The 12348-nt window shown below is 38.8% G+C and overlaps 1 protein-coding gene and 1 pseudogene across 1 annotated transcript in view; both read right to left on the reverse strand.

Annotated features, from left to right (window-relative positions):
• The window catches only part of LOC112632405 (phosphatidylinositol 3,4,5-trisphosphate 3-phosphatase TPTE2-like), a 73136-nt gene that overhangs the window by 35292 nt on the left and 25496 nt on the right, over positions 1–12348 (reverse strand). The window contains 7 exon segments of the mRNA XM_025398106.1: positions 2767–2837; positions 3875–3938; positions 4084–4183; positions 6152–6271; positions 8789–8950; positions 10389–10426; positions 11083–11155. Of these exon segments, the coding sequence (XP_025253891.1) occupies positions 2767–2837; positions 3875–3938; positions 4084–4183; positions 6152–6271; positions 8789–8950; positions 10389–10426; positions 11083–11155 (628 nt within the window).
• LOC112633924 lies at positions 5351–5522 on the reverse strand (annotated as a pseudogene).

Here is a 12348-nt window from a genome sequence, read left to right on the forward strand (position 1 = left end):
TTGGGTACACATATATTTACAATTATTATATCTTATTGCTAAGTTGATCCCTTTATTATCAAATGACCTTCTTTGTCTCTTCATACAGTTTGACTTAAAGTCTGTTTTACCTGATAAGTATGGCTACCTCTACTCGCTTTTGGTTTCTGTTTGGCTGAAATAATTTCTTCTATCCCTTCGCTTTCAGTCTATATGAACCTTTACAGGTAAAGTTAGTTTATTGTAGGCAGTATACAGTTGGGTCTTTTTTTTTAAATTTTGGCAGCCAACTCTATATCTTTTAATTGGGAATTTGATCTGTTTATATTACATTCAAGGTTACTATTAATAGATGAGGCTTTATCCTGTCATTTTGTTCAATTTTTTTCTGGTTGTTTTGTATATCCTTTGTTCTTTTCTTCCCCTATTTTTTTTTTTTTAATCTTTGTGGTTTGGTCATTTTCTGTAGTGATAAAGTTTGATTCCTGTCTCTTTCTCATGTGCATATCTGTGCTACCAGTGAGTTTTATACTTTTGTGTGTTTTCACAATGGTAATCATCCTCTTGCTTCCAGATGTAGAACCACCTTAAGCAGTACTTATAAGGCCAGTTTAGTGGTGATGAATTCCTTCAGTTTTTGCTTGTCTAGGAAATACTTTATTTCTCCCTCATTTCTAGGGGATAGCTCTGCTGGGTATAGTGTTCTTGGTTGACAGTTTTGTTTATTTTTTTCCTTCAGTACTTTGAATATATCATCCCATCTCATTGTCTACTGACCTGTAAAGTTTCCACTGGGAAATCTACTGTTAATCAAATGGAGATTCCCTTATATGTGACTTGATGCTTTTTTCTTGCTGTTTTTAATATTTCCTTTCTTTTTTGGATACAGTCTTGCTCTGTCACCCAGGCTGTAGTGCGGTGATGTGATCTTGGCCCACTGCAACCTCCACCTCCTGGGTTTAAGCAATTCTTGTGATTCAGCCTCCCAAGTAACTGGAAGTACAGGTTCATGCCACCACACCCAGCTAATTTTTTTGTATTATTAGTGGAAATGGGGTTTCTTCATGTTGGTCATGCTCATCTTGAACTCCTGGCCTCAAGTGATCTACCTGCCTCAGCCTCCCGAAGTGCTGGGATTACAGGTGTGAGCCACCACACCTGACGAATATTCCCTCTTTTTGACTTTTGACAGTTTGACTATTATGCACCTCAGAGAAGAACTTTTTGGGTTGAATCTATTTGAGAACCTTTGAGCTTCCTAGATTTTGGCCATATCTCTCCCCTGTCTGTTTTTAAACCTCTTGATTGCTTTTTTTTTTTTTTTTTTTTTTTTGAGATAGGGTCTCGCTCTGCCACCCAGGCTGGAGTGCAGTGGCACAATCTTGGCTCACTGCAACCTCCACCTCCTGGGTTCAAGCAATTCTCATGTCTCAGCCTCCCAAGTAGCTTGGATTGCAGGCATGCGCCACCAAATCCAACTAATTTTTTTATCTTTTAGAGACAGGATTTTGCCATGTTAATCAGGCTTGTCTTGAACTCCTGGCCTCAAGTGATCCACTGCCTTGGCCTCCCAAAGTGCTGGGATAACAGGTGTGAACCACTGCACCTGGACTCTTGATGGTATTTTTATTTTATTCCTTAAATTCTTCAGCTCCAAAATCTCTGTCTGGTTTTTAATGACATATATATATCCTTGTTGAATTTCTCATAAGATCATAAATTGTTTTTCTAATTTCATTGATTTGTCTATCTGTATTCTCTGTATCTCATAGAGTTTCCTTAAGATCATTATTTTGAATTTCTTAGCCATTTGATATACTCTTAAAATTTAGGGTCTGTTCATGGGGAATTATTGTGTTTCTTTGGAGGTGTAATGTTTCCTTGCTTTTTATGTTTCTTGGGGCCCTAAATTGATTTTTGCACATCTACGGGAACAGTTGCCTCTTCCATTGTTAGAGAGCTTTCATAAAGAAATACTTTTTCCAATAGTTGTCCCCTATAGTGTTCATTGAGTAGGGTGCTTTGACTTTGGTTCTGGGTGGGTGCAGTAATATAGTCTTCATGCGACTTTTTTGGCTATAATCAGCATTCAGTGGTGTCTGTGAGTGCCTCAGTGGTCTGATGGTGAGTGTTTGTGGAGACAGTGGTATGGTTTTTCTTGGTGTGGGAGCCATCATTCAGATGAGTTCTCAGGCCCTAAGCATATGCATGCTAAGTGCGGTGGCTTTGCTAGTTGTGGCATATTGCCACCAGCAGGGTGGGCACCAGGCAGGCCAGTCCTCAGTGCCTTAGAAGTGCATGCAGCATATGGTGGCTCTGCTGGTGAAGGGGGTGGAGCTATTAGCAGCAGTGAGTGCCAGACGGGATGGGCCTTGGACCTTAGGGGGTGCATGTAGCATGTAGTGGCTCTGTCAGTTAAGGGTAGCCAAGTCATTTTAGACTAGTCAGCCCTCAGATGACCCAGTAGCTGCCCACAGATACATGAATGAGCTTAGTTGAGACAGGAAATCCTTTCTGCAGGCACCTGAATTGGACAGTTAAGCCCATCCCAAATTCACAAACCATAGTATCATGAGCCAGATAAATAGTTGCTGTTATAAGCCAGTAAGTTTTGGGGTGGTTTGTAACCACTGGCACAATTGTAACTGGTATTAATCCATTATGATTTTTTTTTTTTTACTTGAAAGAGTACATTTTTAAAAGAATACTGCCGTATCTGGGTCAATAATAAACTCATGACTACACAGTCTACATTCACTGAGAAATGAGTATTTGTCAGATAAAGGCCCTTTCCTCAATTAGATTTCTATAGAAAGACTGCCTTCCAGAAGATGGCAATGACATAGCGATAATATGTTCTGAAAATCAAAACCATCACTATTACAAACATTATTATAGATTTCCTATAACACACAAAAAATAATTTATTCATGATCACACTCCATTTTCACAGAAAAAAAAAAACTTTTAAGATTGAGGTTAACAGAAAAGAGCTAATACTCAGGATAATCAAATAACATATTAAATGATCCAACATAATGACAATTAAACTGGCATGGCGTTCTTAAGACTCCACTAGTACTAACCGTATGCCATGTACTTATGTTGGCCTCAGTATGAAGCTCTCCCTGTTCTTAGAATTTATTTCTTATCTTTTTTTTTTTTTTTTTTTTTTGAGACGGAGTCTCGCTCTGTCGCCCAGGCTGGAGTGCAGTGGCGCGATCTCGGCTCACTGCAAGCTCCGCCTCCCGGGTTCACGCCATTCTCCTGCCTCAGCCTCCTGAGTAGCTGGGACTACAGGCGCCCACCACCGCGCCCGGCTAATTTTTTGTATTTTTAGTAGAGACGGGGTTTCACTGTGGTCTCGATCTCCTGACCTTGTGATCCGCCCGCCTCGGCCTCCCAAAGTGCTGGGATTACAGGCGTGAGCCACCGCGCCCGGCCTATTTCTTATCTTAAATACCAGAGAAAATCCAAGAGTTCTGGGCACCAGTGATGGTGGGAACTCCCAACGTGCTTTGCAGCCCTCTGACTCAGAAAACCTGAGATCTACCAAGCACTGACCTCATTCTCTGGGGTTCTAGGATGCGAAGAGGTCTCTCTGGGATCCTTGAGACTCAGAATAACTACTAGAGCTTAATAAATTGAAACTCAAACGGAGTCGGCTGAAAATCCATTCAAGTTCCTATGCTGCAACCGAGTAGTCCTGAAATGAGAAGACATGCAGCCCTTCCATTGCCAGGGCTAAACCACAAATATGTCACACTATCACAGTGGCATATATCCTCATGAATAAAGAATATTTTGAATGAATGTGTCTTACATGAGGCAAAAAAAAAAAATACAATGACAAGAAAAAGTGAAGTAATACAAGTAAATCAAGCAAGTCACAAACCTGTAACATAAGTGAGGTCTAGGTCAAATCCATCCCTTGTGTATCGCCTTTTGTTTTCTGAAACCTGAGAGTTTAAAGTCATCATTAGTTTGTGAAACATTCATCAACATAAAAATAAAAACATTATACAGTGTAGATATCAACCCTTGCCAATGGGTCCCAAAATACAAAATATTTTTTCTGAATCATAAGCATGTTTTGCCACTTACCAGCCTTCTCATCAGCTTTTCAAGTTGTCTTTTTTGATGAATCAGATGAAAAATTCTTATCAGAATAACAAGTTGTAGAAGTCGAACTAAATGTGTCCATCTAACAATAAATTTGAAAGATCCATTTTTGCTTCAGAAACAGAATTTTATCAATATAAACTCTGTCCAGAGCAGCAGTTGTTAACCAGAGGCAATTTTCCCTCCTCTCCCCAATTACCTACCTTGGGGATATTTGGCAATGTCTGGAGGCATTTCGGTTTTCCCAACTGATGTGTGTGTGTGTGTGTGTGTGTGTGTTACTTACATCTAGTGGATAGAGGCCAGGAATTTTGCTAAACAGCCTGCAATTAATGTAACTGCTCACCACCCTCTCATGACAATGATCTGGCCCAAAATGTCAGTAATGCTGAGGTTAAGAAATTCTGGTCTAGAGAAATAGTGATACAACAGGATCTTCGCATTTGTTAATTTAATTTTGGGATTTAAGATTAGCACATTCAATTTTTCCACATCAAAACAAATTGATTATTCTTGTTCATCTTTGTTATTCCCATGAGTAACAGAGGTTCACTACAGCTGCTAATGCACATCAGGCAGGCAACAGATTGAGATACTTCCAAAGTGTGCTAGCTGGTGTCTCTCCTACCATCAGAAACACTGAAGAAGAGAACTGATGGTCTGGACTAGTGCTTCTCTGATTTGGGCACATGTAAATAAGAGCCATCTGGAAAAGTTTGTTAAGCTGCAGATTGCTGGGTCCCAGAGATACTGATTCAGTGGGTCCAAGGTGGGGCCTAAAGTATTTTTCTTCTTATATTTCTAGCAAGCTCTCAAGTGATGCTGAGGTTTCTAGTCAGAGGACCACATTGGCTAAGGTTATTTTCAAATAACTCCAAAAGCCTATCACTTAACATGCTTAGTTGGGGCCTGAGCTGTAGTCCAGGGAAGCTAGGATACAAAAAGAAATCAGCTATTTGACCCCTGAACAAGCTTAGGAAGCCACCATCTACATCCCAGTATACATTTGCTCTTTCATTTTCCTCACTGTCACAATAAAAAAAGAAAAAAAAAGTCACCAGGTCCTCATACACTCTTTAGTTTCCTAATCCCTAACAGTTCTAACTTTGCCTAAGCTTTCTTTGTGTCTACCACAACTATACTGCAAAACTACCATTCTGTTGCCATACGTGTCATCTCCTAGTTTCTGTTCTGTTTGCTATGTTTTAGAAACTCATGATTGAAGTCACTGAAACTTTGCATATGCTCAAATAGATTCCCTCTTGGCTGTAGGAAAAATCCAGACAGAACATTACGTGTAAGGGATTTGTAGTTGAAGCACAGAGGGGAATTGTTTTTAATATAAAATTTTTTTATATAGCAGATATTAAACTGATAAAAATATTATACTTGATCTTAGCCAAAAGGCCAAAAAAAGTGATACAAATGGGAATTTGATGAGAACTTCAAAATGTAGAGAAGTTAAAGTTAGTACAAGAGTAAAAAAGTCCTTCTTTGGGTACTCCATCTTCTTCATTCAATTAATGGTACTTAGTGTGGATGCTCTTCACTGGTCCCCAAATGTCACAATCTTTTAGTTTCAAAGTATGTGTGAATTTACCTAAACATTTCATTTTTAAAGCAATGTATTTGGTATAGAATGAGAACATTTGAAGTTTAAAAGATTATATAGAAGGCTGGGCGCGGTGGCTCAAGCCTGTAATCCCAGCACTTTGGGAAGCCGAGACAGGCAGATCACGAGGTCAGAAGATCCAGACCATCCTGGCTAACATGGTGAAATCCCTTCTCCACCAAAAAATACAAAAAACTAGCCAGGCTAGGTGGCAGGCGCCTGTAGTCCCAGCTACCGGGGAGGCTGAGGCAGGAGAATGGTGTAAACCCGGGAGGCGGAGCTTGCAGTGAGCTGAGATCTGGCCACTGCACTCCAGCCTGGGCGACAGAGCGAGACTCTGTCTCAAAAAAAAAGATTATATAGAATAAAAGCCACAGAAAATGTAAAATTAATGAAAAACTTTAAAACTTTAAGAGAGGTAAGTCTTACATTTCATACCTGGGAATATTCCTAAGAAACTTAATGTCAAAAAAAATGTAAATGACATCAATCAGCAGAGGAGTCACAATAATGGCAGTATCTAAAATGTTAAATAAGTCAGAAAAATACTGCTGTCTCCTGTAATATTAAAAAAAAAAAAAAGTTCATTCCCCCCTGCAAGAAGAGCTAGGAATATTTAAAGAACACAAACTATTGACTCATCCACATTAGGAATTCTACTTTCATTAATTATTTAAAATGTATTTTCTAGAGTAGACTAAGAGAAAAATATAACATTCATGGGATGTTTTCAAACAATAAAGTTATATTCATCATTTGACACATATATATGACTAAAGCACCAACATGGCAATTCAAGTAGTTAATATTTTTGATTGGCTCATAGTTTAGTCTCTCTACTTAGAATAAGAGTAGTTTATATATCATAGTTACAGTGTTCTAACATTTTGCATTTTTCTGTGTACCTACTATTACCAGTGAGTTTTATATCTTAAGGTTGTTACTTACTGCTTATTAATGTCCTTGTCTTTCTGACTGAAGTACTCCCTTTAGCATTTCTTCTAGTACAGGTCTGGTGTTGATGAAATCCCTCAGCTTTTGTTTGTGTGGAAAAGTCTTTATTTCTCCTTCACTTTGAAAGATATTTTCACCGGATACACTGTTTCAGGGTAAATGTTTTTTTCCTTCAGCGCTTTCAATATGTCATGCCACTCTCTCCTGGCCTGAAATGTTTCTACTGAAGAGTCTGCTGCCAGATATATTGTAGCTCCATTGTATATTATTGGTTTCTTTTCTCTTGCTGCTTTTAAGATCCTTTCTTTATCCTTGATCTTTGGGACTGTGATTATTAAATTCCTTGAGGTCGTCTTCCAGTTACATCTGCTTGGTGTTTTATAACTTCCTGGTACTTGGGTATTTGTATCTTTCTGTGGGTTTGGGAAGTTCTGTTACTATCCCTTTGAATAAACTTTCTACACTTCCCATCTCTTTAAGGCCAATACCACTTTGATTTGTCCTTTTGAGGCTATTTTCTTGATCCTGTAGGCATGTGTCATTGTTTTTTATTCTTTCCTTTGTCTGCTCTATGTATTTTGAAATAGCCTGTCTTCAAGCTCATTAATTCTGTCTTCTGCTTGATCAATTCTGCTATTAAAAGGCTCTAATGCATTCCTTGGTGTGCCAATTACATTTTTTAGCTCCAGAATTTCTGCTTGATTCTTTTAAATTATTTCAATCTCTTTGTTAAACTTATCTAAATAGAACTATGAATTCCTTCTCTGTGTTGTCTTGAATTTCTTTGAGTTTCCTCAACACAGCTATTTTGATTTCTTTGTCTAAAAGGTCACATATCTCTGTTTCTACAGGATTGGCCCCTGGTGTCTTATTCAGTTCATTTGGTGTGGTCATGTTTTCCTGGATAATGTTGATGTGAGCAGATGTTCTTTGGTGTCTGGGCATTGAAGAGTTAGGTATTTATTGTAGTTTTCACTGTATATTGTAGTTTTCACTGTCAGAGCTTGTTTGTACCCATCTTTTTTGGGAAGGCTTTCCAGATATTTGAAAGAACTTGGATATTGTGATCTAAGCTGTATCTGCTTTAGGGGACACCCCAAGCCTCCTAAACTCTGTGGTTCTTGCAGACTCACAGTGGTACTGCCTTAATGGTCTTGGACAAGATCCAGGACAATTCTCTGTGTTACCAAAAAGAGACTCTTGTTCTCTTCCCTTACTTTCTCCCAAACAAACAGAGTCTCTCTCTCTCTCTGTTCTGAGGCACCTAAAGCTTGGGGTTGAGTGACACGAGCACCCCTGTGGCCACCACTACTGTGACTTCACTAGGTCAGACCTGAGGCCAGCACAGCACTGGGTCTTGCCCAAGACCTGCTGTAGCCACTCCTTAGCTATTGCATAAGTTTCCTGAAGGCCCTGGGGCTCTACAATCATCACATGGTAAAAAACAGCCAGGCCTGTGTCCTTCCCTTCAGGATGGCAAGTTCTCCCAGCCTCTGGGTGGATCCAAAGGTGCTGCCTGGGAATCAGGGCCTAGATCAAAAACTTTAAAAGTCTACCTAGTGTTTTATTGTGCTATGGCTGAGCTGTCACTCAAACCACAAGATGCAGTCCCTCCCACTCTTTCCACCCCTCTCCAAAGGCAGAGGAGCATCAATCCATGGCCACCTCAAACACAGGCCATGGTGGGTACTGCCAGACTACCGCCAATGTTCTTATAAGGCCCAAAGGCTTTTAAGTCAGTTTGTGGTGAATGTTCCTGTTAATTATTTTAAAATGCTTCTTTTTTGTTTTTTGTTTGTTTGTTTGGTTGGTTGGTTTTTTGAGATGGAGTCTTGCCCTGTCACCCAGGCTAGAGTGCAATGGTGTGATCTCAGCTCAATGCAACTTCTGCCTCCCAGGCTCAAACGATTTTCCTGCCTCAGCCTCCCAAGCAGCTGGGATTACAGGCACCCACCACCACACCCAGCTAATTTTTCCATTTTTAGTAGAGATGCGGTTTCACCATGTTGGTCAGGATTGTCTTGAACTCCTGACCTTGGGGTCCTCCCACCTCAGCCTCCCACAGTGCTTCTTATAAAAGTACAAAATAGCATAATACATTATAAAAATAATCAAACTTACCCTTCGACAAATACTCGAAGAAGAACATCCATGAGAAAAAATAAGGCAATAGCTAGAGAAATAGAACGATACACCAAAGGAATATAAAGTTTGCTATCATTGAAAATTAGGTCGGCAAGGAGGAGAGTGACATGCAGTAAGACCAGGAAAACTCCAAATATTCTAAAATAAATAAATAAATAAATAAATAAAAAGATAAAGGGGCTTTTGTCCCTATAGCTATACTGTATTTAGGCCACTGATCAGGTACCAAAATGTTATGATTTAGTATTAAGCCGCCCAGTGTCAGGAAAAACTGTAATGCCTTAGAATCTCAGAAAGTCACTGTTTTCACCCAATAGAAGCAGTTCTTAATAAACAAAATTCTCACCAAACCACTTCACAAGATATTATCATGCCCTTTTATAGTAGAAACATCAGACCAACACCTCAAGAGAGAAAAGTAAAACTGAATTAAAATCACCTGTGTCTGTTTGTAAACTCTTCTTAAAATTTGAGAATTTTCTAAGAAATTTATACCAATTTCTCATAAAAAATAAACCCTCAATCTGGATAATTCTAAAGAATTTATTAATAAAAACCAAATGAAAGCATGAGTAACATATGCTCATAAAAGACCAAGATTTTTCATCAGTGACATTTTCAACAAGTACGTGATTCCATATTTATGGGTGCTTCTAGCATAGTGATGGGCACGTGAGTCTTGAACTCTAAAGTACCTCCTGCCACTTGCTGTTACATATTCTAAATACATTCTCCATAAATTGATTAGACTATTTGCCTAATCCATGAAGATGAATTAGTCTTCGAAGTACTTTTTTAAAAACTTGCAGCTCAAATTAAAATAGTATTAATTCAAAAGGAAACAGTTATATTGCATAAATCTATATCATAGTATGAAATCTCACTCTTATGTAGAGAAGAGTCTAAGTAAATTATTTCCAGAATTAAAGAGTAAGTCTAGATGTATACGGTACTTAATAAAACACTTAACTTATAGAATTTTAACATTTAATTTTCATTAATGTTACTTTTGCAGATGGAAGAAAAACAATATTAACATGTTACTATTAATCGTAGGCAAAAGCCATTTATTTGCAAGTCTTAATGTCCAGCTTAAACCAGAATTCCATGATAAATTAGATTACATTAGAAGGGGCACACGGCTACTTAGCAACTGATGGAAGGTGGAAATGCTTTTGTTTTTTTATTTCAGTCTTTCTCATTGAAGTATTAAGTCATATATATATATATACATATCTTTTTTTTTTAAGATGGAGTATTGCTCTGTTGCCCAGCCTGCAGTGCAATGGTGCAATTTCAGCTCACTGCAACCTGTGCCTTCTAGGTTCAAGCCATTCTTCTGCCTCAGCCTCCTGAGTAGCTGGGATTACAGGCACCCGCCATTATGCTCAGTTAATTATTGTATTTTTAGTAGAGATGGGGTTTCACCATGTTAGCCAGGCTGGTCTTGAACTCCTGACTTCAGGTGATCTGCCCGCCTCAGCCTCCCAGAGTGCTGGGATTACAGGCGTGAGCCACCACGCCAAGCCAAGTCTCAAATATATTTAACACATGGTGTTTTCTATGTCCCACCTACCCAAATGCAAAGGATGATACAATTGAATGCACAATTTTCTAATCTTGCTGCTGCAAAAAGAAGTAAAAATAAAATTAATCAGATTTCTTCTAACATATATGGTAAATTTAACCAAAAAACAAAGGCCTTTATAAATACAATTTTAAAAGAAAATTATTCAGAAGTTGTATAACAAAATGCTTTTTACTAATAGCTAAAATTTTATTCTTGCTGTTCCATGAGTATTTTACTTTGCTATCCAGAATATATGCGAATAAGACAGTAAACTTTGGATGTTTAGTAACATTTCCATTGCATGCAAAGCCCCAACCCCAACTTTATGGCAATACTAAACTTAAACTTGTGGTCATCTACTCAGGGAGTATAGCACGAAGACAGAAAAGGGTGGTAGAAGAGAACTGTATTTTAGTGCCAGCCTGGGCAAGTCATCAAACTTTGGCCAGATCTCAGTTTCCACCACAATAAAATAAGGTATTTCAGGAATGAGCATAGGGAGTAAATGATACTCTTGTCATCTCTTCAAACTAGACACCTAGTAAACAGACACACATTTGAGGTTGCAAATGAACTTCAGAGGTAAGACATTTTAGTAAGATATACTTCAAAGGAGAAGCACCCGAAAGACTGGGCTCCTTCCATTAATCAAAGGAAGGAGAACCTGTTTGATGGAGCCTCCAATAATGCCTCATTTTACCTTGTGGCTGGAGACAAGGTAGCTGATGAGGAACAATTGTTTTGTCCTACTGAAGCCTCGTATGTTGGAGGCTCTTTAGGAGGAGAAGCCTCCAACACAGGAGGCTTCAGTAGGAGAAGTCTTCAGAAAGTTTCTGTCATACTGAAGCCTCCAACACAAGACTTAAGTTCCACCCCGAGAGCCATGAATCCTAAGACAATGCTCACAGCCTGTGCCTAAGACTGGAGAACAAAGAGGGCAGATACTGAGCAGAACTGGGGCACTGCCAAAATTGGCCTTTGACATGAACAGACATTTCTCAAAAGAAGACATACATGTGGCCAACAAGCATATGAAGAAAAGCTCAACATCACAGATTAGAGAAATGCACATTGAAACCACAATGAGATACCATTTCACACCAGTCAGAATGCCTATTACTAAAGAGTCAGAAAATAACAGATGCTGGCAAGGTTACAGAGAAAAGGGAACACTTATACATTGTTGGTGGGAGTGTAAATTAGTTCAACCATCATAAAAAGCAGTATGGCAATACCTTGAAGAGCTAAAAGCAGAACTACTATTTGACTGAGCAATCCCATTACTGAGCATATACCCAGAGGAATATAAATCATTCTACTATAAAGATACATGCATATGAATGTTCACTGCAGCACTATTTACAATAGCAAAAACATGGAATCAACCTAGGTAACCATCAATGACAGACTAGATAAAGAAAATGTGGTACATATATACCATGGAATACTATGCAGCCATAATAAAAGAGTGAGATCATGTCTTTTGTGGGAACATGGATGGAGCTGGAGGCTATTATCCTTAGCAAACTAGTGCAGAAACAGAAAACCAAATACTGAATGTCGTCACCTATCAGTGGTAGCTAAATCATAAGGACTTATGAACACAAAGAAAGAAATAGACACTGAGGTCTGCTTAAGTGGGGAGGGTAGGAGGAGAGAGAGGAGCAGAGAAGGTAACTATTTGGGTACTGAGCTTAATACCTGGATGATGAAATAATATGTGAAAAAAAAAACCTCCCTGACATATGTTTACCTATGTAACAAACCTCTCATGTACCTCCAAATCTAAAATAAAAGTTAAAAAAAAAAAATCGGCCTTTGCTGAATGATGTTAGGTTAACCTGAGATAAGGTAAATCCCCAATCCTTCTAATTTTCCCCTGGACCCACCACCTCCGCCCAGGCTTGGAGAATTAAGGCTGATGTAGATGGAGAATCAATTGGCCAAAAGAGGTGAATTCTCTCCT

Source organism: Theropithecus gelada, chromosome 10 (genome assembly GCF_003255815.1).
Source record: "Theropithecus gelada isolate Dixy chromosome 10, Tgel_1.0, whole genome shotgun sequence".
Lineage (NCBI taxonomy): Eukaryota > Metazoa > Chordata > Mammalia > Primates > Cercopithecidae > Theropithecus > Theropithecus gelada.